Source organism: Indicator indicator, chromosome 1 (assembly GCF_027791375.1).
Source record: "Indicator indicator isolate 239-I01 chromosome 1, UM_Iind_1.1, whole genome shotgun sequence".
In the NCBI taxonomy this organism is placed as follows: Eukaryota; Metazoa; Chordata; class Aves; order Piciformes; family Indicatoridae; genus Indicator; species Indicator indicator.
In genome coordinates, this window is record NC_072010.1 from 117,633,765 (window position 1) to 117,660,123 (window position 26,359).

General features: G+C 42.2%; 2 protein-coding genes across 2 annotated transcripts in view; one reads left to right on the forward strand and one right to left on the reverse strand.

The window, feature by feature from the left end:
- WDR4 (WD repeat domain 4) overlaps positions 1-3,789 on the reverse strand; it is a 22,744-nt gene extending 18,955 nt beyond the window's left edge. The window contains exons 1-3 of the mRNA XM_054394974.1: positions 3,647-3,789; positions 2,915-2,977; positions 2,040-2,186 (exon numbers count right to left, since the gene is read on the reverse strand). Of these exons, the coding sequence (XP_054250949.1) occupies positions 2,040-2,186; positions 2,915-2,977; positions 3,647-3,789 (353 nt within the window). The remainder of the gene's footprint in view (positions 1-2,039; positions 2,187-2,914; positions 2,978-3,646) is intronic.
- Positions 3,788-15,238, forward strand: NDUFV3 (NADH:ubiquinone oxidoreductase subunit V3). The gene is made up of 5 exons (XM_054395093.1): positions 3,788-3,953; positions 5,258-5,463; positions 5,731-5,821; positions 9,179-10,135; positions 14,747-15,238. Exons 1-5 carry the CDS (start codon positions 3,788-3,790, stop codon positions 14,911-14,913), a joined length of 1,587 nt encoding a protein of 528 aa, XP_054251068.1. The 3' UTR covers positions 14,914-15,238.
- The last annotated feature ends 11,121 nt before the right edge of the window (positions 15,239-26,359 follow it).

Consider the following 26,359-nt stretch of genomic DNA (forward strand, 5'->3'; position numbering starts at 1 on the left):
GACTGGACAAAAAGCTCAGAGATGCAACACTCCTGAAACAGCAGCAATGAGAATAATGCTAAGGGAGAGTATGGGGCCAGAAGAGCTCTTTTGAGATCTATTAAATGACTGACCTATGTAATAGTAAACAACTGGTGGAGTGGGAGAAAAAAACAGGACAGACCATTAAAGCTGCACACCTGCACTTGCTTAGGTACCCTCCCAAGTGAGCATTTTGCCTAGGCAGCCCTGCCAGTAGTCTAAAGAAAGCTGGTAGACTTTCTTGCACTCTCCATAACAAAAATGCAAGTTAAACTCATGGAAAAGAGAGTATCAGGTAGGAGCTCTCTTAGGAAAATCCCTCTGCAACAACACCCTTGAAAACTGTGCTGACACTACTTTTCCAATTGCCAATTCATAGTGTAAAAAGGAAGCCCTTCTTTGTGAGCCTCAAGGCTTCTTCCTCCTCAGAGAGCCACAGTCTTAGGGTGCCTTGTCCAGACAAAGCCTTGATCTTGAATTCTGACTTTCCCTCATCATCTGCCAGTATCTTACAGTTCTAATTGCCAGTGTAGCTGACAGCAGTTTTCTTACCACTTTTCAGATAAATGTAAGGACTATATATGTCAGAAAAGGAGTTTAAAAAAAGGTTTAATCACTTCATCTAGAGAATGCTTCTGTAGCTTAACAGCTATTATTGTTACTGTTATTCTTTTCCTAACACTTCTTTTCCAAATCCCTCTGTGTCCTGTGTGTTAACATAAGACTATGGACACCAAAGATCATGAAGAATGGACATTTCTATTTACCTACTCAGACACTGGTGACTGTCTGGAGGCAAAAGAGCAACAATAGGCAGGAAAAGAGAAATTCTAATACTTTTTAGTGACTGACTGAAGCAACACCATAACGAAAAAGTACGAACAAGAATAGCACACTGCAGGCTCAGTTGGCAGTTTCAGAATAGGCTATCTTGCCCACAAGAAGTCGTCTTCCTCTGAGTTCACTGTACTTTTGCCTTTGATCTTAAACACAATTCAAAAGTTTCCCCATGTCTGAACTGAGCCAACTACAACAGTCAAACTTTCATACAGCTTGCCACAAAACACCAACACAAACTACAGACTCTGGCACTTTTTTCCCATGCAGAGACCCTTTTGCCTGTATTCCTAGTTTCCTAATAGGAGGTAGTGGCATTCCCAAATAATCCAGCTGAAGTCCTAGTTGACCTTTTAGTAGAAAGCAGAAACATCAGACAACTATCTGAAGGCATATTACAGGCAACACATACAGGGCAGGGCAACAGGGAAGACAGAACACAGAATGAATAGAAATTGCTGTTTCTGATTTTGTCAGCAGTTACATACTCTGCAACATTGGTTAACCCACCACAAGGTCCACCATGCACCCTATACACACAGCCAAGCTGACAAGGACTCCATTAAATTTAGCAACCAGGGCCTCACATTTGTCAGAGACCACCAGATGCACAGGCATCACACGCTGAGGTACTTTCTCAGGAAGACCTTCATGGTTCTTGTATTTAATAGAAGATTGTCACAAGCAGCAGCATAAAACTTGTAACTGGAGGACCTCTGGTGGACAGACACAGACTGTCTTCTTAAGAGGACCATACTACAGAAGACAAACATTTGGCAGCATCTCTATAAAGACATACTTTTAAGACCCCAAAACATCTCCAAATCAACAGACCCAGACCATGCACTCACTAAACTGGTCAGCAGCACTCTTACAGGCACAACCTTAGCATTTGCTAGGAATGGATAAAGTTTCAGTTCTTGAAAATGCAAGCATTGTCTTTTGGAATAAGATATTATCCTTTCCTCAGCTAGTAATACAAACATCTCCGCTCTCATTCTTGGTGTGGAGCATTCCACACATCATTTCTTGACAAGTATCTTCGAATCCCCAAGAACATTAACCTTAGCAAGTACAAGGAAGCTGAGTAGAAACAAACAGCAGCATCCCAACTACTCTTTTCTAACTCTAATCAGCCAGAGGTCACTAACAAAGCAACATGAAACATTCCACTTCCTTACCTGACACTAACACGCTCCCAGGAGGGCTGCGTACAGAACAGTATCAGACGTTTGCTGTCATCTGTCAAGGCAAAGTAATTGCCTGATGGAGAGAAGGCAAAAGCTAGGATGTCATCACTTCCTTTATCTGTTGGTTTCCCATCCTGCCTAATAGAGAAAGGGAAATGATAACCTATGAGTTATTGAAATCCTTAAGAAGAACAAAGTACAACTCTGAAAGTCTTCCTCGTGTTTAAAACGTTGAGCCAATCTGAACATCCATGCAACGAAAAAAGACAAGACAAAGGAAACCAATGTAAGGCCTAAGCCTGTATCATTGTATGCGAAAGAAAGAAAGGAAACAAAAAAACCCACTACAGTTTGTGCTAGATCTTGATACAAATTCAGAGGAATACGCTAAAACTGGCCACAAGCAAAACAATGTCCAGTGGTTGAATTTAAACTAAGAAAAAGACTTTTTCAGGTTTTGGAACCTCATAACTTAGAGAATGGATCTGAAGAAGAAGATATGTAATTGATTTGTAGTTTGTTTGTTGTTGGGCTTTTTTTTTCCTAACTTGTCTTACATGGTCTACTAAAAAATACAGCATTTTTCTGTAAATGCCTTGACTGAGAAGAGGCACAGAAAATCACCGACTATACCAATGGCATTTCTCTAAAGAAGAAGAGAGAGTGTACAGTCTCCCTCTGGGATCAAACAGAAAAATAAAAATACATACATATATATCCATCACGGTTAGTAAAACTAACCTAGCCATCACCTGATCAGGTAGGCATCCCATGACTTTTATCACCTTCACTGCACCTAACGTCTAAGAAAACAGCCCACTGCACCCTCTAAGAAAACAGCCCACTGCATAAGCAAATAGTCTCACCCTTTATTTTCTAATGTAGTCTTCTCTGCACTGATGCAATCATACACGAACAGACCATCATCACTGCAAATAAGAAACGACAGACTGAAAACACTGGAACAACCATGAGCTTTACTATGAACAGTGCCAATCCCTTAGCAACATGCTATTATTTCAATTAGTTGTGCAACTGACCCTCTATCTCGAGGAACCACCTCTGTCAAATGGGCTCCCAAAGCACTACAGACAGAGTAGATGTTTAAAACCTTGGACTGTATGTATATGCACGCCAAAACAAATTGCTCTCTCAGGCAAAGTAACTGTGGTATTTTGTCAGGTGTAACATTCTTGTCGCGAGCATTTGCCCTGTTGTTCACATACCAGTGGCGTGCATCTCGTGGTGCATAACCGTGCCAGAAAACCACTAAGACTTACGATCTTTAAACGAATATTCAGTAACAGAAAATAGACACAAGGAGCCCCTAAAGGCCTGCACTCGGTCACGCAGGGCTCTCCTGAAAGGCTGGAGCAGGCATAGCCTCTTCCACGCTCCCATCATCTCCCACCCCGGCTGCCAACCCCGGCTGGAAGGCCCCGCCGCTCACTGCGGAAGCCGCAGGGGACGAGCAGCGAGCCCAGCGACCACCGCAGGGAAGCCTCCGGTAGAGAGGAGCGGGGCTGCCTCCACTGCTCCGCCCCGCGGCCTGCCGAGAGGGTAAGACCCACACCGCAGCCGCCCCGCCTGTCACTGACCCGGGCTCCCTGTACCGCGCCACCAGGAGACGGCTGCCACCGCTAGCAGCCATCAGCGCCCCGTGGACTGCCAGAGCCGGCCCGGGGCCGGGTCCGCGACCCCTGCCGCCATCCCCTCCGCCGTCCCCGCCGCCAGCATCCATGCGTCAGCATCCGCACGTGCGCGCGCGGCGGCGCAGGGTACTGACGTCCCGGCAGGAGGCGATGACGCCAGGCTGTGTTCCGCCGGGGAGGCCTGAGGCTCCTGGGGAGCCTCTGCTCCGCTGCGCATCACGGCGGGTCGTCTTTCATGGAATTGTAGACTCGTGTAGGCTAGAAAAGACCCTTTAAATCACTGAGCCTAACCATTAACCTCACACAGCCAGGTCCACTACTAAACCATGTCCCTCAGCACCACTTCTATACGTTTTCTAAATACCTCCGGGGAGGATGACTCTGCTGAGGGTAGTGGAACACTGGAAGAGGTTGTCCGGTGAGGTGGTTGGGGCCCAATCCCTGGAGACAAAGTGAGGTTTGACAGGGCTCTGGGCAGCCTGATCTACTTGACGATTCCCCTGCTTACTGCAGAGGAGGCTGGACTAGATGACCTTCGCAGGTCCTTTCCAACACAGACCATTCTATGATTCTATGATACTGGGTGCCTGATCCAGTGCTTGACAACCCTTTCAGTGAAAGAATTTTTCCTAATGTCCAACTTAAACCACCCTGACACAACTTGAGGCCACTTCCTCTGTCATTTTTTACTTGGGAGAAGGCAGTGACACCCATTTCTCTGCAACCTCCTGTCATGGGTTGAGCTGATTCTGGGAATATCGGTATTCAATATCATGCTACAGTCATTCCAGCTTCAAAATTAAAGTGCTGGCTGGAGCAAAGTGTCCTGGGACTTGAAGTTCAGATTGCAACATCAGAGGCTTCTGGTTGCTGGTGCCAGTTTTGGGGTCTTAGTCCTTTCTGCTGGGTGGGCTGTGGGTCAAGGCGTGGGGGAGGTCGCTGGCTTGTGCTGCTGCTTCTGCATTTTGTTGCACTTTTCTGCAAATATGCTAACGTAATTGTGTATTGCACTATATCCTTAGATTAGTTATCTCAACCCAGAGCTTTTTCCCTCCTGCATGGGAGGGAAGGGGGCTTGTTAGCATCGGCTATGTTAACCCAGGACACCTTTCAGGTAGTTGTAGAGAACAAGAAGGTCTCCCCTTTGCCCCCTTTTCTTCAGGCTAAACAACTCCAGGTCCTTCTGTTACTGCTAAGAAGATTTGTGCTCTAGATCCTCTACAAGCTTCATAGCTCTTCTTTGGACACCTCACTGCCTAAAGCTGAACACAGTTCCGTATTGGAGGTGCAGCCTCACCAGAGCTGAGTACAGGAGGATGATTACTTCCCTAGCCACATTATTCCTGTTACAGGAGAGAGTTCTGCTGGCCTTCTTGGCCATCTGAGCACACTGCTGGGTGATGTTTAGAAGGCTGTCAAGCAGCAACCCCCGGTTCTTTTCTGTGGAAAAAAATTCCAGCCACTCTGCCCCAAGCCTGCAGCATTGCATGGGGTTGTTGTGATCCAAGTGCAGGACCCGGCACTTAGCCTTGTTGAACTTCATGCAGTTGGCTTCAGCCTCCCCCAGGCACAACAACAGTCGCGCACCCATGCGACACCATCGCAACCCCGCACAGCCCCAGCGGCAACGGGACGGCGGCAGAGCCTCGTCGGGCAGGCTCCGCCCTGTGGGAGGGACCCGGCGCTCGCGGAGCACCGTCTGGGCCCGCGTCAAGATGGCTGCTCCCTCACTGCTGGGCTGCGGCCGGGCGGCGACCCGCAGGGTACGGGGCAGAATGGGCACCGGTCTGGGGTGGGGAGAGGGGCAGGGGGGAGTTGCTCGGCTCCCTTCGGAGGCAGGTACCCAGCCGGTCACCCTTCTCCCGAGTCGCCGGCACCTGCGCAACGGGCCGGGAGGGAGGGGGGTGGGGAGAGGTGCCCGTGGAGGTGGTGGGGTCACCTCTCACTCCAGGGGTTTCCCTGGGGCTTCCTGTGCCCCGGGGATAATTTTCGTGCCGCTTCGTTTATTTGTTTTATATGGTGCCTTGCAGGTGTTGCGGCTGGAGGCCCGGGGTCTGGGAGGGGCGGCCCCCTCCGCGGCGCTCTGCACCAGGCCGGCAGGTTCCGGGACGCCGCCAGGCAGTAAGATACTTGTTTTGTCGTGAGGGGCAGGGGGGTGTAAATAAAAGCCTACAGCTGCTTGTAGGAGCGGCTCTCTTTTTGGTGCTAAACCGGCAAGGTAGCTAACTTTTTTCTCCTGCAGCTGCCATCTTTGGGAGATTTCTGCACCCCTTGCTGGTGCCCAAACCGTAAAGGTTTATCTGCCTGTCAGACTGGTAAGCACCCGTCTGAAGGTTCAGGTCCCTCTAGTTGCCATTAAAAAAACAAGAAGAGCTTGTGACCACGACTCTGAACAACTGCTGTGCAAGACAAGTAAATGAAAGTTCATCACGATGTAAATAAGGATTGCGGTTCAATTGTGCTGTGTAGTAAGAAAACTAAAAGATCTGATAGGAGTGGAGCTACATGGAATGTATTTGTAGGCCATGCTACAAAATTGACACTTCTTACTTGTTAACCTTCACCTTAATATATTAGCTGCTGTGATGCTTTAGCAGACTTAGAGAGCTATATTTACATTTGTCTTAATATAAGGAAGCTTTGTAAGTTGCCTGAAAATTGATAGAAATGAGGGTAGCAAGTTACTTTTTTTAATGAGGCAAACAGTCTGGTTTTGAAATTCATATATTCTCCTTTATCTTTTGAAATGCTTGGATTATGAGGGTCAAAAAGCATCCCATTTTACAGAGGGAAAGACTTGGAGACATGAATGTCTGCTCCAGACAGCAGTGTTCAGAAGCTGCAAAAAATTACCATGGCCCTGTTGGTGTTAAATACAGTTGTAAAGCTTCTTGCCCCATAGGCTGGACCTGGGTTTGGCTCCTCCAGTGGATTCAACATTCATAAGTATCTGAACCCCTTCTATCCCTGTCCAAAGTCAAACCAGGAATACAAATTTCAATGAAGGCTATCTTATGCAAACTGTTCTTTGTAAATAGAGGCTCAGTGATTCACTGAGTAGGATTCCCATCCCAAATTAGAGATCCAGGTACTTAAACAGCAAAGCTCCATGGGGCTGTGCGTAGGAGTGATCACACTTCTTGACAGCTGTTGAAAAGATCACTGAAAGAGTATTTGAATGCAGTCACCTGGCTTCTAATGTTAGCTTCTTAAATGCCAAGGAAAACAAAAGCTTGGTTGGTCCATTAAGGCAGCCTTTGCTGCATAGAATGATGGAAGCTTGACTGAACAACAGATCACTTTTTATTACCATTTTCCTGCATTAAGCACATTTGAGATGTACTTTAGCACCAGTTTCTAGATTCATTGTCCTGCAGCTCTGATTTCAGAAGGTGTCAGGGGACCTCTTAGGCCACCTCTTTCAGCCAGCTGCCCCCCCTGCAAATGGTTAGTTAAGATGTGTTGGATGCAGCTGTCTTTTTCAGATTGCAGCTGGTGTGCAAATTTTCTTTGCTTTGATAAAATAATCATGTTCACTTACAAAGTCAATGATGGGGAATACATCTGTAATTTCTGTATGCCGCCTTTCTGAATTGCAAACATGTTCTAAACACATTCCAATAATGATACTGATGTTACAAGGCTCAGTAAAAATGAATCTGGGAAAAATAGTCTTGTTACTGGTTTGGATGTACTGTTTTAGGAAAGGAATGCGAACACAGATCAGGTGGTACGAAGTTTGAAGTACCCTAAATAAAGAGCCTGTACCAGTTGTATTAGACTTTCCAATTAAAAGCTGAAAGACATAGCATCTTCACATATCCAAGTTATTATTGTTTGAAGTAGTTTTCCACTGACACCTACTGTTCCTGGTCAAGTTGAATAGTACCTGCCTTCTAGGTTTCTTAAGATGTCTTAACAGTAATACTTCAGCTTTCGCTCAGCTTTCACTTGTCTGTCATCCCTTTGGGCATTCCCTGTTAGTTTGACCTTCCTCTGTGCTTCTTTGAAGAGCTCTTCAATCCTAAGTGATGTTTCCTCACCTATTAGTTTCTACAGGCTGCTCTTTGGCTATATTAGACTGTGAAAAGAGCCAAGCTTCTTTCAAAGGTGGCTGCCCATCCTCCTACTTCCTTCTGTTGTCCTTCCCTGCACTTTCCATCTGGCAGAAAGAAGTGTCACTCTGAAATTATTCAAAAGAATTACCTATATGGTAAATTCTTTCTTAATGACTTTGCACTTAATTCCATGTATCATTTGGTTTCATATTTCTTCTGTGATATTTTCACTTGGTCATTGCTAAAGGCTTGCTCCTCCTATTCAGAACTGTAGTAACTCCTTGGATCATATAAGGTATTAACTGTAAAATACTAGTAAGGGGGAAAACTGCATCCAGTTTATGGTCTTGTAAGGTAGCTCTGGGTTTCCAAACTGTGCAGATAAATCTGCACAATAGACTGAAAATCTGTTGTATTACGCTGCTGGTTGGAAGTGGTGGAACTCATAATGGAGCTGGCTTTGCTATAAAAAATTTCAGCAATGGTCTATCTTCTTAACAGACCATCCCAGTCTGCTCCCAGTCCTCTTTGTCTTCCTGTTTTCTGTAACCGCAGCACTATTGGTTGTTGATCAGCCTCTCGAGGATGTAGTTGGCACAAGCATCCAAGGGGTATTTGGTACACTATGAAAAAGATGGAAGATTGCTGCTTTCTCTTCAACTGTTAGCCTCTTCTCTTTAGCTTAATGAAAGTAACCATGAGGGGGAAGAGGCAGGCAGAGATCTTCTAAGACTTTTGCGAAGAGGTCTCAAACCAAAAAAAAAGGGAGTGGACACAGTGGAGACTGGAGCAGATAAGGTCTTGGGAAAATGATGTTAAACTGCATTAGACAATTCAGTTGGCAGTTCACATGGACACATGAACAAGTAATACTTTAATATATAGCCTCAGGTATCTCTGCTAGTTTGTCTCTTGGGAGTCATTCTCTCCTTACTGCTTTAAAATAACTATTACAAGAGGCTGGCTATTGCTTTGTCTGTTTATTATCTCTTCTGCTTCGCTGGCTTGTTCTTAGACAAATATTATCTCTGTAGCAGCATATTTGAAGAGCTCAGCTAACAAGCTATCTTAACGTTCATCTGAGATACAAAGGTGTCTGTAAACTATTTTCAGTGAAGCAGAAGTGAAGCACTGAGAAAAACAGCAGTTGCAAGGAGTCTGGCAAAGCAAGCAGCAAAAGGCATCTCATGAGTTTCAGCACTGCAGCAGTGAAAACTGTTAAGTGCTAACTAGAACTCTGTTTAACTTAATGCCTTAAAACTTTCTGCTTCATAATGCCTCTATTTAGTATAATAACGTCTTTCAGTTTGCTTTTTGTACCAGATTATCTCAGAAAGTTAAAATTGTATGACTAAGATCACTAATTAACAGCAGTATCGGATATGATGATGATGATAATCCTCTTTATGCCGTTTCCTAGATGTAGTGGCACCACAGGGAAGCACCAAGCTACTAGCCACCAAGGCACCAGTTGAATTCCCTAAAATGTTGTCTTCTAGCTCTCTCTTAGCATCTTCAAACAAAAGTGAGAGCCTATCTAGTACTAACCTCGAGGAAACTTCCAAGGCTTCTGCTGAAGATTTGAGGATGTTCATGTCAAGAAAAACTATTGTTGCATTTCCTCAGCGAGTAGGTGTTTCTTCCCTTAAGGAGGAAAACATCACTTCACCTGCAACAGAAGGAGGCTTGAGGAAGGAGTTAGTTGAGGAAGAAACTTCATCCAGCTCAGATTCAGATTCTAGCTCAGATTCAGAGGAAGAAAATGATGATTCAGAAGTTGGCATTAAAACAAAACCCAGGTTTCCCAGACAAGACTCTGTCTTTTCTGAGAACATAGCAGTAAAGGCATCAAAGCTAGCCAAGGAGAACTTGTCCCAGAAATCCCAGAAAGAATATGTAGCTAAGAAGAAGTCACGCAAAACAGAAACTGGTGTGTCTCCTGTCAAGCAGGTCACATTTTCTAAAACAACAGTCGGCCATGAAATGTCAAAATCCAAAGCAAGAGACCCCAAAGTAAAATCAGCTCCAAAAGAAGCAGGTCGGCAGAAGCTGGTCTTGGAACCACACGTGGTTGAAAGCCAAGACCTGGGCAATGTCACTTACAAATCTGATTATTTAGAGGAAAAGTCCATTGGAACCCAAGTATCAGCTATTCAGATGAAAGCTTCTTCAGTTACTCAGGAAGACAAAAAGCAAAAACAAATACATAGAGAAGAAGAGAAGGTGAAGAAGGCACAGAAGTCAGAAGCAGAAGCAGCAGCTGCTCCTAAACTACAAGAGACTTCTGAAAGCACAGTGTTGGTAGTGGGCACTACAGCAAAGGAGGACACCATTCAAGAAGCAGGACTCCAGGATGGAGAAAGAAGCACAATAGAGGGTACAACTTTAAATTGTTTGAACTGTATTGACTCATCTGGGCTAGAGTTTTCTTAAAGGGATTCTCTTTATACTGAAGCTAACTGTGTAGCAGTGACTTTCTGGAAGATAAATTTTTGTTCATTGCTAATTATAATAAGCACTCAGCAACAGCCAATTTCCAGTTATGCTTTGAAAGGAAGTGGTGTTCATTTCACTGTGTTTGTAGTTTCATAAACCAGTTACTTATAAAATGAAAATGAGGTTGTTTCCACTGTGAGCAAAATCGTGGGGTTTATATGACAAACTTTGTTTTCTCTCTTTTCTCAGAAAGCTTTGGTAGCAGCCTTTTTCCTGAGCCAAGTTTGATGCCATCTGCTTTTTTGCTTAAATCCTGCTGACTTTTTAGTTTGTCTTGTTGGGGTTTTTTCCTAAAAAATCTTCCACTAGTTCAGATTTCAATAGACTTTATGAAATCATACACTAATGCCAGAAACAGGTATTGATTCTGAGATTGGTAGGTTGTAAGCAAGTCATGTTGAAGTAGCACAGGTTTGACCTTATAACCCAGTTTTTGTAGCAAGTTGAGGAGGAGACCACTATGTTTTTTAGGAAAGATCATCATGCATCATATAATCATCTCTTTACCTGTATTTCCCTATCTAACTTACCCTTCTTATTTACAGTTCTGTTAACTTACCTACTGATCTCATTCTGTGTATTTCATTAGCAAATGCCCTTCTGTCATGATCTGTGGTGACTTACCATTCTTCCCTTTCACCTTAGGCAGCATACCATTCTTAAGACTCCCCTTCTGGTTGCTGCTTTGAATTAAAGAACTTGCGTACTTGAAAGTTAAACCAGCATAATTGTCAAGCTGCTTGGATATCACCCTTCAAGTGATGTCCTTGCAGAAGAGACTCTAGCAGTCCAGGTGAACAGCAAGTTGAATATGAGCCAACAATGTGCCCTTGCAGCAAAGACCACCAAAGGTAACCTGGGCTGCATTAGGAGGAATGCTGTGAGAAGGCTGAGGGAGGTGATCCTTTTCTGGTGAGATGCACCTGGAATTCCATGTACAAGAGAGATGTGGAGCTACTGGATAGAGTCCAGTGAAGTGCCACTAAGATGGTTAAGGGACTGGAATATCTTTTCTATGAGGAAAGACAGAGCTGGGTCTGGTCAGCTTAGAGGAGAGAAGGGTCAGGGGGGTTCTCATCAATGTATGTAAATGCCTGAAAGGAGAGTGCAAGGGAGACAGATTTAAGTCTCTTTATTAGTACCCAGTGATAGGACAAGAGGTAGTGGCTACAAACCAGTGCTTGGTGTTTTGCCTCAACACCAAGAAACTTTTTACTGTGAGAGTGATGGAGCACTGGCACAGGTTGCCCAGAGGTAGTAAAGTCTCTATCCTTGGAAACATTCAGAAGCTGACTGGACATAGTTCTGGGCAGCCTGCTCTAGCTGACCCTACTTGAGCATTTAGGGTCCTCAACCACTCTGTGACTCTGAAGTGTCAGACCAGGTTCAGTGATGAATAATTGCTTTTGTACATTGATTTCCACGATACAGTGTTGAGTGAAAGACTTGCCTGTGGTTTTAAGGGGTTAGTCAGATCATTATTTGATCTGGTTTAAGAACTGGAAGCTAAGCCTTCTTTCCTGACTGCAACTCAAATAGTAAAATGTAGCACTGTTTGCAAACAGCATTTTAATTTACTTGTTCCTCCTTGCAGTCAGCAGCAGAAGCTTTATTAAAAAAACTAAATTTAAAAAAAATGGGAAAGGCTGTTTGTATTTATCCATAGATGATGCTTCTCTCTCCGTTCATACCCAGTGGAGTTTTAGGTGCTGAAGCATTTTTTTTTTCCACACTTGAATGTGTCCAGAGAAGGGCAACAAGGCTGGTGAGAGGCCTCGAACACAAACCCTATGAGGAGAGGCTGAGGGAGCTGGGGTTGTTTAGCCTGGAGAAGAGGAGGCTCAGGGGTGACCTCGTTGCTGTCTACAACTACCTGAGGGGAGGTTGTAGCCAGGAGGGGGTTGGTCTCTTCTCCCAGACAATCAGCACCAGAACAAGAGGACACAGTCTCAAGCTGCACCAGGGGAAGTTTAGGCTCGAGGTGAGGAGAAAGTTCTTCACAGAGAGAGTTGTTAGATGTTGGAATGTGCTGCCCAGGGAGGTGGTGGAGTCACCATCCCTGGAAGTGTTCAAGAGGGGATTGGACATGGCACTTGGTGACATGGTTTAGTGGTCATGAGGTCTTGGTTGACAGGTTGGACTTTTGAGGTCTTTTCCAACCTTATTGATTCTGTGATTCTGTGATACAAAGACCTGAAAAATGAGTTCAGTTAACTTCTAGTATGAAAGGAAGGACTTCATTTTAAAATGTTCTTATTGTTCAAGGTGAAGATGACACATCAAAGATCTGTGAAATAGCTTCCTCTACTCTAATGCTGTAAATCCAGAGTGAGGTTAAACCCATGTGATAGACTTCACCTGCAGATATGTATTCATGGGGCAGTGGTACCACTGGGCCTCAGACCCATCACTGTCATAACCACACCAGCAAAATCCTCCTAAGTAGGGCCTGGCTTTACTGAAAATGGCATTTTTGCTGCTGAGCACCTCTTGTGCTGTGGAGATGGTAAGGTTGTGACAGCAGGAGGGTTTCTGTTAGGTAGGTGCTGGATGACTCTGCTGCAGTGGCTGGCAGAGTTAGTAGAGGCAAGTTCATACCTATTTACTGCTGGTGTAATATCTTTGGGTGCTGAAGGGTAGCAAAGAGTTAAACCCAGGTACACTGCGTTCTACAGCATCACCGATATCTCCAGGCATATCTTGCGCTTTCTTCCCTTCAAAGCATTCTTTGAGAACAGCTACTGCTTTTCCATGTTCAGTGCTCACAGTTAATGATACCTTCTGTATTCTGTACTTCTCTCCTTTCTTGTGTGCCTTTGCTCATCTGCAAACTCTTCATTGGAGGTGCTACAGGTGTATAAACATTTTTTTTCCATTACGAACCTGGATGTTAAGGTGATGTCATCCATTTGAACCGCTTGAACCACTAAGTAAGCAGCAAAATAGTTAAGTAACATGGTAACTCAGAAATATACCTCTGATTCATTTTGGAAGAACATCCTGTGAAACGCTTGCTCTCTTGAAGAGAAGTCTGAAGTATGAGGAGAATGAACTTGGAAGAAATTTTTCTTTCAAGATGCCAAGTACAGTGTATTTGGGCAGGAAAAGTGAGACTCCCATCTGCTTTTCTTCCTGCGCATCTGTCTCTTAACTTCAACAACTGTCTCTTGCAGGTTGAATGTACACTTGCCTACGCTTACTTGTTCTTGGGGCTATTTGCAGCAAAGACTGCATCATCTGGCTTTTATATCTGTACTGTTGCCTTCTATGAGCTGTCTCAGTAGAAACTGAGTAGTGGGCACAGGGGTATTGCCTTTCATGGGTTGTGTGTGAAACCCTAGGTTTTGCTGAAACCATGGCTTAATACATTGTGTTTTATAAGCAAGTGGTGCTTAAACTCATGCCTCCTAAACTGATAGGGTTACCTTGTAATAATTAGGTCATAATTGAAGGGAAATTCTGGTGTTCAGTTGCTCGAGTCCTTCTGTTTTTATAGTAGACAACTGCATTACAGAAAGAAGTTTAATATGATCCAACCTAAACCACTACATAGAAATTTGAGACAAAGCTTTTCACTAGATTATGCTTATGTCTTTCCTATTGTTAACACTCTGGATATATGAGGAAAAAAAAATCAATATTGAAAGTAAAGTTTTATTTCTTGCAGTGCCCTTGGTTTTAAAATCATTCTGTAACAGGAAGCCTTTATGTAAATGTTACTGCTTAAATTTGCATTATATTCTAAAAGTGCAGGAATTAATGTTGGCTTTAACGTGAAGTAAGGGATTCTGAATAAATTTATTAGGTTATTATTTTAAAAAGCGGAGCTGATACAAAGTTTAGAAGATTATATTGAGGAGAAAGGAAAATTAGATCGAAGGCTTGTGATATATTACTGTTCAATATAACCACATTTGAAATTAAACTGTGGAGATCTCAATAATTCCATCACTTCTCCCCATGCAAAAAATTCAATCTGTAAAGTAGTTCTAATAGCTGTATCTCATAGTCTTGACATGGTGATACATCATTTGTACTGCTTCTTTGCCTCTTCTGGCTTGCTAAGAATGTCACCTACTGTTCTGGCTGGAGTGAAAACCCAGGCAACTATGAAAAAGCCAGGAAATGCAGACATATGTCTGCAAAATATAAATGAGACCTTCTGCCCTATCCACCCCCAGGATTAGATGGTAGTTTAGATTTTGAAAGCTCTGCTGTTTTAGATGACTTGTACTGATTCCTATTCCACTACTGCATACTAATATGCTACTTTAGGACCAGACAAGCTACCAGCAGAACTTAGTATACCTTGCTCTTTTGCTATAGTTGCTGACTCTTTTTCTTTCTTTCTTTTAATTATTTTATTTTACGTTTTTAAAATATGTTGACTGAATGAGGGATCTGACAGTTTATGAAAGCTGGCTTAGTATTTAGGATGCCACATCAGAGGGCAATATTCTTTATAGTGACCAGTTACTATTTGTTTTCACAGAGACCACAGCAGCTGACAAGCCTGCTCCAGAAGAATTTGATAATTCTACCTACAAGAACCTTCAGCACCATGAATATAACATTTATACCTTTGCTGATTATATCACTGTTCTCTCAAAATACAGGCAGCCTCAGCCATCTTCTGGAAGACCATCACCAAGGCACTGAACAAACCACGTTTAAAACAAATGCCCAGGCAGAATGATAAATTGTTCTATTTAGCTTCATCTGTATTATAAGTCAGATAATAAATAAGTGCACAATACCTTACGCTTGGGCTTTTGAACAATTCTTGGAGTCCCTCACTTCTTGACTCTTAACGAATGAGCTGCAAATGAATCATCACTGAATAAAAATAGCTTTTCTGCTTCTTAGAATATATTACTTAGTGATAGTTTAAAGAAGTCCTGGCTTTTCAGTGTCTCCAAACTTTCACAACCACCCATGTCAAAGAACGTTAATGGCCTTTGTGCGTGTGCCATGTTCAGTATGAGCCCTGCTATTAATAGGTGTTATCATCACTGGCACTGCAGAGGGCTGTTCTCCTTGCATACAAACATGTTCCCAGCTCTGAAGAGGTTGTGTTTGCTCTGGATTTAATTTAAAATCATTGGCTGGGAACAGTACTTCTATGGCAAGAGTATATGTTTTGTGTTAGTACAGTTTATATAATGTGATTGATACATCTCAAAACTCTGCTTCTCTGAAGGGAGAACATACAACTTTCTTTAACCTTCTGTGGGGGTTCTAACATCCAGGTTCCGCAGTAATTGAAATAGTTTCAAATGTAAGAGTCTCAGTGAGCAGTTCCTAATGAGCTATACTACAACTCTGAGAACATGGTTTGTTTTTTTTTTTTTTTATGGATAGAATTGCTTGAATGTTATTTTTAAATGCAATGAAAATAGCATTATGGTAAAATCAGCTCCTGGTACTAATTGTTCAGTGGGACTCTGTTTCAGTTCCCACTACTTTTTTCTGCAAGAAAAGTTCAAATTGCTGTCCCACTTCAATCTTGCTCTGCAGAAAATGTGAGAAATGAGGCACTTCTCAATATATGTTATCAGCATTTACAGTTGGTCTCTGTAAATTTTGTGTTTCCATCCTATTAGTAACAGTCTGCTGCCCTCTGGGAAAACTGCCTTGATGACCACCAGCTGTTGTGGGCTTAGTTCCATTTTGGCTTCTTGTTCATTTTGGGGGCTTTGGAATTAATTAGTCTTCAAGCAATAGCTCCAGCATTTTCTGTCTGTATTCTTTCAAGCAACAGAATATGCAAGATCAAAGGGCAAACAGAGTCAGCTTTAGGAGTCTATCTGGATATTGGATGCAAATCCCTGGGTGCAATTAGTAGAACAGATATTTTATACTCTAACTTGGCAAAAATGTGGTAAGAAGGATCAAGAGGCCTACATCAATCTGCTGTGTAGAATTCTAAGTCAGAAACCTCTGGCAAGCAATTTTATTGTCCTGTAAAAACTAAAAAGCGTATTACTGACTCTAACTATGAAATTTTAAAATCAGCGAATGTTAAAATCCATGTGCTCAGGAATAAAGAGCAGAAAGTCACTTTGAGACACCAGTGGTACCATATCCACTGTACTTGGGAAAGAAATTTGCTGTCAGCATTAAAAACATTAAAGGAAAAGGTGAAAGAGTCTTCCTTTATTAAGGTTTTACTGGAATGCCCAGTAAAACTGCTGTGTTTTGTTACTAAGACTCTGTAGTAACCTGAACCTGGTATCTTGGATCTGATTTGGTGCTGAACTCTGTTCCCAGCTATTCTGTGATTATCTAAACAGAAAAATTGAATATGCTTATGTGTTTACTAAGTCTACCCACAGTAGTTGTGACTGTTAGCAGGTTGGAGTCAGACTTGTTCACCCTTTTTATTTCTAAGGAGGGTTGGTGTTATAAACACCAACACTGCTTTTAATCAGCTAAGGAGGAGTGGGTTGAAACAGAATTGTGTTTTGCTTTCCCTACACTCTCCTTAGCTGCATTTTTAGCTAAAGAGATTCTAATCTGCATCTGGACTAGGGATTTTGCTACCCTTGTTTCACAATTCCAGCAAAAATCAATGGGGAATGCATTTACTATCTGTGTAATCTGGCCTCAGTGTCTTCTAGAGATCTTTTCTACACCACTAAAATCAAGTTGAAAGTCAAACAACTTCATTGGTCTGTCATACATTTGCTCTGTTCAATGAACCAGTCTGTTCCAGGAAGGGCAGATAATGTGAGGAAGGGCACCAACACTTTTCCCCACTGTTAGTTTTCCTGGATTTCAATGCAAAAGGCTTTTTCTTTTTTTTTCTGTTGTACTTGACTATTCTATGATGTTATTGTGTTTGAGTCATATGCTAGCATTTACATTTCAAGCAGGATGTGATACATAATATGCTCAAATTCTGTAACATTAGTAACTTGCTGTGCTAGGCACTTGTCAGGTACAGTCAGAGACCTTGTTTTAAAGAATGTGTAATTCAGGATATTACATAATTCCTGGAAAGCCTCAGATGTGAAAGAAATGAAGTCTCAGCTTAGTTTTTGTGAAACCCAACTCTTCAGAACCACCATAAACTTCACAAGCAAGGGTTTCAATGTAAATAGTGTGTTACTGTGGGAGTACATGAAAATCTGAACTGGGCGATTCACTAATTTCTCATTAAAAAGACGAAGCAACTAAGAAGGAGTAGTTTTCAAACTTTAGGTCCTTAGAATTTTTTTTTTTTAACTGTAGCAAACTGCTAATGAAATTACTTTTTATAATTTTCTTCCACTTAAATTTTTTAAAAGTAACTTACGAGCCCAGAAGTTCTGGACAGCAGTCGAAACCCCACTAATCCAAGGTCCAGAAGCAGTACTGCAAGCAGGGTTTGTGGCAGTCACTTTAGATATTAGGTCAAGATGCTTTTGGTCCTCCTGGTGCTTCCTTTGGCATTCAGTCGTGATGAGCACTATAAGGCTACCTTCAAGATTTATTTCAAAATTTGAGAAATTAGACTTCTAACTGGGTGCGTTTACAGATCTTCCACAGTATAGCTCAAACTTTCAACAAACACATTCAGTGCCCCTCACTCTAGCTTCCTATAAATTCATAAGCCATAAAAAACTGCCCTTTGGTCTTTATTCTGATCACAAGAAATGCCATCAGCTAAGCTATTTATGCAGTTACGTTGAATCTGCTCTTAAGATGTGATGAATAAAATGGTGAGAAGTTTGAAGGGTGGCTGGGGACAATGTGCAGGTCTTTCTTCAGCTGCTCATGCTAATGAGAACATGAGTTCATAAGGGTCACCAGACCATCCAGGTCTTCTGAAGATCTGTAGGGGAGCAGGGCTTCTCAGCGTTAAGCTGATCAGAATCCCACAGCTCATAAGGTGCTTTGGTGAGATTTTGTGATCTTTGGCATTTGGGAGAAAGAGGAGGAGAAGCTGGTGAAAAGAGCTGCTTGTCTGTTCCAAGCACTTTTAATTCCTGGTGTTTCCAATCAATGCCTAACTGTGCAGTGAGTGAGCAGAAGGCATGCTTAAAAGTATTCTGTAGCATCATAACATTAGAATCATGCAAATTGAGGTTGGAAGGGAGATCTTGAAATGATCCATTATCTGTTCTCTAGCAGGTGCAATTAGATCATGTTGCCCTGGACCTTGTCCAGTTGATTTTTCAATAGCTTCAAGGATGGAGATCCTGCAATGTCTCTGGTCACCTTCTCCTGCACTTGAACACTCCTACTACTTACAAGACCAACCAAAAAAAAACCCAGCAAGTAAAACCTTCACCTGCTACATCATGGGGAGGTTTTTGTTTTCTGACACTCATGCTTACTACATGCCTGGCTTTGTCCTTTCTATACCTTTTAAAGAAGTGGTTGAAGTAATAAGATTCCACTTACTCTCTTCTTCAAACTAAATAATTTCTGTCCCTTCAAGCTCATTTTGTGTGATATAATCCAGGCCCATTTGCTCTTTGTGTGATCACAGTGCACCCTTTGGCATGTCTTGCTCTGTTCCATGCCAGGACAAGTTGTCTCAGTGGTCCCTGTCTTCCTCCCCATAGCTTATGCTTCCAGGATATAACATGCTACAAGGGGGCTTATGTCAATCTTCCTAATCTTTAGTATGGAATCTTCTGTGGTGAGTGGGAAGGGACCTGTGAGACTTCTGTTCCTCAAGATGCTACGCAGCAACAGCAGTTTAAGGCAGATATGTCCTCACAGTGTCAACACTATGTCCTGATGTAAAAAAAAAAAAAAAAACCAACAAAATCTTGGAATTGTTCTTGACCCAAGTATTCACTATCTGCCTGTGATTTACAACCCTCCTATGCTATTCTGTTGTTTGCACACAACCTTAGACAAAAGGAGCTAACACAATAAGGGTAATACAGTCACTTTAGTACAGAACCTATGAAGATTTGGGTGACTGAATTTACAGCCATGGTGTATATTGTGGCTTTGTTTGTTTATTTGTTTTAATTTTATCCTTTGAGACAAACTCCTCTAAACTCTCAATGATTTTAATTAAACTCTTTGGACTCTAAACAAAATATCCCATCAAGTTTCTAGGTGACCATTCTCTTCTCAGAGGGTTCTATTTAATGGAATTACAAATACTTATATTTTCTACAATTCTATAGTTTTGTTGCTTACATAGAATCATAGAATGAATGGTTTGAGTCAGAAGGGACCTCCAAAGGTCATCTCATCAAAGCCCTCTGCAGTAAGCAGGGACATCCTCCATTAGATCAGGTTGCCCAGAGTCCTGCTGAGCCTAATATCTCCAAGGATGGGGCCTCAACTCCCTCCTTGGGCAACCTGTTCCAGTGTTCCATTACCCTCCTGGTAAAGAACTTCTTCCTAATGTCCAACCTAAATCTACTCCTCTCTAATTTAAAAACATTGCCCTTTATCCAATCACTACGGACCTTTGTGAACAGACCCTTTCCAGCCTTCTTTTAGGCCCCCTTCAGGTACAGGAAGGCTACTAGATTTCCCCAGAGTCTTCTCTCCCCCAGGCTGAACAACCCCAGCTCCTTCCCTGTCCTCATAGGACATATTATCCTTAGTGTTCATTTCAGGATGATACCACTCCATTTGTACACATTGAATTACATTTGGAAATTCATACCCAGCTCTGAAAGTCTTAGGATATGTAGCAGCTATGGGACAGAAAAGACTGTGTAAAATTCACCATTAAGGATGTAAGTTTAAGCATCTGTGTTTATTATAATAAGGTATCCCATGAATTTTAAGTCTGTATGGAGCCAGTGAGTCAGCTCAAAATCTATTTTGGTCACTCCTGCACTCTCAACAAACCTTTCACTGCAAAATAGGTTAACAGGACCATGGTTCTGTAAATCTGTAGTATCACAGAATATAGCCTATATGGATGTTATCTTTGAATACACACCATGCATCTTAATTAAAATTAATGCCTGAAATTCTTAGTGATAGCTTCTGCAGTCTGACGTGGTTCGAATGGAGGAATCCCTTTCTGAATCTAGGTGGGGTTTTTATCTAGTCTGGATAACTAGTTTCTATAGCAATTAATATCCAGTAATGTTAAAAAAAAAAACAAGCCTAATCAAGATTAGTTATGCTTTATTTTTTATTGAATGATTTTTAAAATTGCTTTCTGTTTCTGTCTTGCCTCTCTTCATGGTTATGAAATGCTCTTGGTATTCTGTTTGGCTGTTTGCAGAGAGGAGATACACTTGATTTCTAAAATCTGACAGCATCTGTCTAGTACTGTGGATGGACTATGCAAGCCTCAACACATCTTGTACTATGCAAATAGTAATGTCTAATATCAAAGAAAGGGGCAGTAGTTACTCTTCCCTGGAGGCTTGGAAAGGGACTTGAAAGAACCAATCTTTCAAGCTTTAACCTCACATTTTCAAACACTTTCCCCAAAAAGCATCTCCTAAGCTTAATTTAGTTTTAAATCCTGTCAGGCTAGGCCTTAGAGATCACTTAGTTCCAACCCCCCTGCTACAGGCAGGAACACCTTTCACTACATCAGACTGCTCAGTATTGATGTTTCCCAAATTCTCCTGGGGTATCCCTGAAAGTGAGCTATATTCTATTGTTTGAGAACTGGGAGAAACGTAAGGGGAGCTGGAAAGAAATTCAGAATATAGAAAACAGAAGAATAATGTAGGAACTGAGAGCCAGAAGGGTCCTTATGACTCAGGTATTGGACTTGCTCTGGACCGTTTGTGAGACCCCTGGCTGCCTGCATCATCACTGGCAAGTCACCCCATTTCTTGCGTTCTCATCCTCACTTTATAGACGAGGAGTTAGTGGTCCCAGCTCATCACATCTGTTTCGCAAGCCACTCGGAATAAAAGCTTGTAAAAAAGGGGGAAAGATTTTTTTTCTTACGTCTTCTGTGTGGAGCAAGCACATCATTTAGAAACTCTGAGCTAGCTGAAGTTCTCCCAGGAGACGCAATGCTTATTAGCAGCATGACAAAAATACACTTTCAGATAGTTTGTGCAGAAATGCCAGCAATTTTGAAACTGCATTCAGGCAATGGCAAGGCCGTTTAGATACAAAAAAGCTTTACAACTGTTCCAAATACTTACTAGTGGAAGACTGTTAATAGACGGGAAAAAATGGGGAGGTGTCCAAAACCAGCAATCCACCCTGGTGAGAAATCCAGCTGCTGGGAAGTGGAATGGTGCTGGAATTCATACCAGGTTGTTGTCTCTGGACACCAGTCAATGGACTCCATCTTTTATATCACTCTCCCATTAGCCATAAGGATTCAGTGTTTTTCTGCTCCTTTTCTCTTGGTTGCTGGATGTGGAGAAGGAGATTTTTCTCCCAAGTCCTTACTGAAGAACCATTTCAAAGCTTTTGTCCAGGGGAGGAACATTCCTACTCTATTCCACTTCTGCCTCCTGAAGCTCGCTGCTGGGCAGATAAAAATCATCCCGTCTACCTTTCCTCCAGTTGCTTAGCTCCTGCTGTATGATTGTTTACTTCTGGGCCCTGAGCTGCTTATCTTCAGTCTTCCTCCTCTCTGAACAACTAGGATTTACCTCTAGAATTAGTGACTGCTTTTTAGTGACTGCTTTCTTCTGCTAGTCTTAAGAAACCAGCATGTTTGAAAATCTTGAGAAAGACACCCCATTCCCACTCACTACCCCCACAAATTTGAGATGACTATAAAAAAAAAAGAACTAAAGAAAGAAATAATTGGGAGCTCTTTTCCTTGATGTTAGTCGTACTTTTATGATTGTGTTTTTTGAGATTTTCCACATAGCCTCAAGGAATGGGGAAGCTTTTTTTGTTTTGGGTTTTGTGGTTTGTTTTTTTTTTTTTGGACATTAAGATTTCAGGTAACAACTACAAGATTCCAGCTGTTTGGGCCTCAGGCTCCATGATACTCACTGATTTATGTGTGCTAATGTTAAGAGATTTGGCAGCACTTCAAGCAAGCGAGTGAAAACAACGTGTTTATTCTAAGCTTTGCTCTTGCCCTTTGACTCAACAGCGGCTGTGCAACTGGCCTGGCTGCTCAGCTTCGCTCTGCCGGAGCATGGGAAAAGTAGGAGCAGCAGCAAAGACACAGCTGGCTGGCTGCTGACTTAGAAAGACATCATTGCATCACGTCATGCTTGGTAAGTTATCTTTGCAATCAAAAGGGACAGGGTTTTCCTTCTTTTTTTTTTTTAAGGAGGAGGTAGGTTCTCCACAAATTCACCACGGGGATTTGTCCATGTCGAGTAAAACACCCCATTCATCAATGGCAAGGTGGTTTTCCACCCCTGAAATGTAATGCTTTTCTGACCCTTAAAAAAAAAAAAATCTCTGCTGAGTGCCTTTCAAATCCCCTTTAAATTAACTATTTATCAGAATTTTTGCTTTCATTTTTAATATGTGGATTGTTTGCATGGAAATATTAAAGCCAGCACAAGCAATAAGGATGGATTGCCAGTAGAATAAACAGTTTGGACTCTGACTGCATAGAGGAAGCAGATCAAGAAGAGAAAACATTTCCTAAAAGTCACTTCTCTAGCTGTAAAACTACTCCAATAGCTGCTTCTTATTTAAAACCTAGACTATTTTGTAGCTTACTCACCCACACATGTAACTCACTGTGGCAGTGCAAGTTAATTGACATTCTGCCTCCAAAGTGATACTGATATTCTGAAGGGCACTAGAGTGAGACATGAAATACAGAGTAAAACTGAAGAGGAAGCAATAGATTTCTGAGAACCCAAAAAGAGTTAGCAAATGGTAGATAATGGTCCAACATAAAGTAGTATTCACATGTGTGTGAGTTGCTAGTAAAATTCTGGCTCTGGGTGAATCTCATGGAAAAATTATGATAAATTTCTGCCATGGCAGACTTTCGCCTTGTCTCTTTAAAACTCTTACAGTGAAACTCCTAGGGAGGTATGTCTTGCCCAGTTTGCATTCACTGTTGTAAAAGTATACATATGTAGAAGACTTGCTGGTAGGGAATCGCACAAGGGACTCTATCCTCGAAGTCACTAAGCTGGTGAGTGTATTTTACACCTATTTACGTTGAGCGGGCTCAGCAACTTGCATGAGGAATGTAATGTCCTGAAGGGCTGACTTTGTAATTTGTGGCTGTGCATATATTTCCTTCAGGAAACCACATTTATGTTTCTTTATTATAATTATTATTTTAAAGGCTTTTAACTACTCACAACTCCCATTCCTTTCTCCATAAGCGCTGCTACCCCATCTTCAGTACTCTGACTTTTAAAATTTCAAATCTTGCCTATGGTGTTGAAGATCAGGTTGCAGGCTGGGGACATCTGGATGGGTCTGAGATCTATGCATATCATAACCAAGTCTCTTAACTATATCTTTTGAGTCCATGTTTTCATTCGTACCCTGCATTTCTCACTGTTTCATATCCTTTCCATTTGTAGGAGTCTGATACAATTACACAAAAATGGTTTCCTTATGCATGGTGTGATTTTTTTTTATAGCTTTAAATTCACTTTCTTTCTTTCCATCATCCCATTTCATGTTTAAATAGGTAGAATAAGTTAGGTAATATGTACACAGGGACTGTTCCACTGTGGACTGGAGCTCTAAGTATCTCTGTTAACACATGCTGTAGCCAAAGAAGTTTACAGCAAGCAGAGGGAAAAGGTTATTGTTAGTGTAACTGAATAAGTATTAGGGTTAATATATAATGTATAGGTCTATGTAATGGATAGTTTTTATTCATCATAAAATGTTCAAATGACTTGCAGATGTATGAGTGCTGCAGCTGTTGTAGACCTTGTAATGGCATTAGGCTCTGACTCAGAGAGCAGCTCATTTGCCAAGAGATTCTGGCACTGGCTACGGCTGTGATATTCCCATTGAAAAAAAAAAGTATTGTAAGCAGTGGAGGTGGTGTTACAAAACTGAACTGGAATATAGATAGGGGAAAGGCTGAGTCTAGATATGACAGGAAAATGGGGGTTCTGACAGCTTCCATTTTTTTCATGTTTAACTATATGAGTAGCATCCTACCTCTACATGGTCTACTAAGGGGGCAGCTATAATTTATAGTCACCACAGGTACTGCCCACATGCAGCTTATGTTATACTAATTGGGGGGAAAAACACAAAACACCAAACCCTTGATAATGTAAAACTTTGCTCCTGAGTTTGAGAAAGAAAAAGCAAGCTACAGTCCTTGCAAGCAGATAGAATTGAATCTGACTGTGCAAAGGCAGTCTGTGGTACAAACTGTGCATACAGCATGGAAGCTCAGCTGCCTACTGCCTAGGGAGTCTGTGCAGTCAGGGAATATGCTTACTCAGAAGTCAAAGAAATGCCAACATCCTGTGGATGTATGCAGCACTCTGAAATAGTACAGAGGAAGAAAATAAAAATAAATCCCCTGCATGTTTTTGATTGTTCCTGCTTGAAGTATAGGGAATAATGTGCTGAAATAGGCACAGATTGTATATATGGGATGTCATACTGGGGTAAATATGCTGGGTTTGATAATACTTTTAGATTCCTGTGCAATTGGAAAAGCAGAAACGTGATCATTTTCAGAAAAGAATTGGAGAAGGCAGTGCAAAATAAAAGCACAGTTCTGACAGGGTTCAGTGATAGTACTCAGAAAGTAGGCCTGAGGGAAGCAAACCCTAGAGACAGCTGAACTGTAAATCTCTGAAATGGTGAGGGAGCATAACAAGAGTCACCTCTCAGTGAAGAGCAGACTTCATTGCTTATGGAGTATATGGGTTAGTTATGAAATGGACTGCAATGCTGATTCTTGCTTTCTATGAACAGTTACAAAGCCATAAGCAGTATTGTTTCTGGCACTTTTTGAAATGCCTCTGCTGATTCCAGTCTGTTCTTTCTGACCCTGTTCAATGCCATATTTATGAAAGTAAAGCTACCAAGACATGTAATCCACATTAACTTCACTTACTAGATTTAAAAAACAAAAGTTCCAACCCTTACTGATGTGACTTATGCCTTATATAAGTAAAAGGGAATGAGCTGCTAATAGCCCTCTTCTCTGAGACTCAAAATTCCTCGGATAAGAAAAAAAAAAAAAAAAAGCCAGCCAGCATGACTATGTTGGCTGTTGGCTGGGACTGTGTGCTGGGACTTAGGTCTACCCTCTTCCCTGGTAAGCATGCTGCTCAATAGAAGAGGGTTACTCACTTAATATGGACAAGTCTTGGTCCGCAGAACAAGGTCTGCTGGAGAACTTTACCAAAACTCCATCAATGGAAAGTAGTGTGCAGCAGCAGTGAGCTTTTGGCCACACTAAGCAAGTCACCCTGCCTCAGGGCTGCACTTCAGCTCCTTCCTAAGAGCACAATGTAAGGCATGGAGCTTTCTGATGAATGCAGGATGTGACTCAGCTTAGCTGTAGACATGAGAGCAATCAGGGCACAGTGCAAGGCAAGCTTGATTTCTTAGTCTGGCTCTGGATAAGAGGTGCTTAAATAATCCTACAGATCATAGTTCCATCACCATCTGTGCTGCTCAATAAATATTAGATGCAATGAGGAAGAATCTCAGTAATGGATGGGTGCAGCTCCTGTCTCAAGAGGCCCTATAGCAATGGGATGAGGCATGTTGTCTGCAGATCTGTGCAATTTCATGCACCTCTTCTATGGAAGGAGGCTTAAGACTCTTCCTGTGAATCTGCACCCACTCTGGGAAATAAGCAGGATGCTGCAAACTGAAAAGAACTGAAAAGTTACTGCCCACCAGCTTCCAGGTTAGATGATCCATGGGGGAGGTGGGTCTGTGTCCTCAGGCATTGCAAAGCTTTGGAGGCATGTTTCTTGGGATGTGCCAAGTGTGGCACAACGCATCTCTGTGTTGCAGATCCCCAGCCCCGGTCTGATTGGGCCAGTCTTTCTCAGAGGAAGGAGCAGGCCTTGGAAAGGATACAAGCTTGAATCCCAGAAGCTGTATTGCATTGCTAGCATAGTGATGTGTCTCAAGCTGATTTGCCTTGCCTCGCAGCCCACCAACCACCCTGGGCACAGCATGATGCTTCTACTGCTTCCAGATCCAAAGCTATTTCATGCAGAGCCAGTATAGGGATCTCTGTACCTAACTGCTCTGCAAGCTGTTGAAACATCCTTTCTTTCCTAGA

Excerpts from the sequence above, each read along its gene's own strand:
- NDUFV3 (XM_054395093.1), top strand. The coding sequence starts at position 3,788 with ATGCGTCAGCATCCGCACGTGCGCGCGCGGCGGCGCAGGGTACTGACG. Across the intron at positions 3,954-5,257 it reads TCATGGAATTGTAGACTCGT|CCTCCCCCAGGCACAACAAC; the intron begins GTAGGCTAGAAA and ends AGTTGGCTTCAG. Across the intron at positions 5,464-5,730 it reads GCCGGGCGGCGACCCGCAGG|GTGTTGCGGCTGGAGGCCCG; the intron begins GTACGGGGCAGA and ends GGTGCCTTGCAG.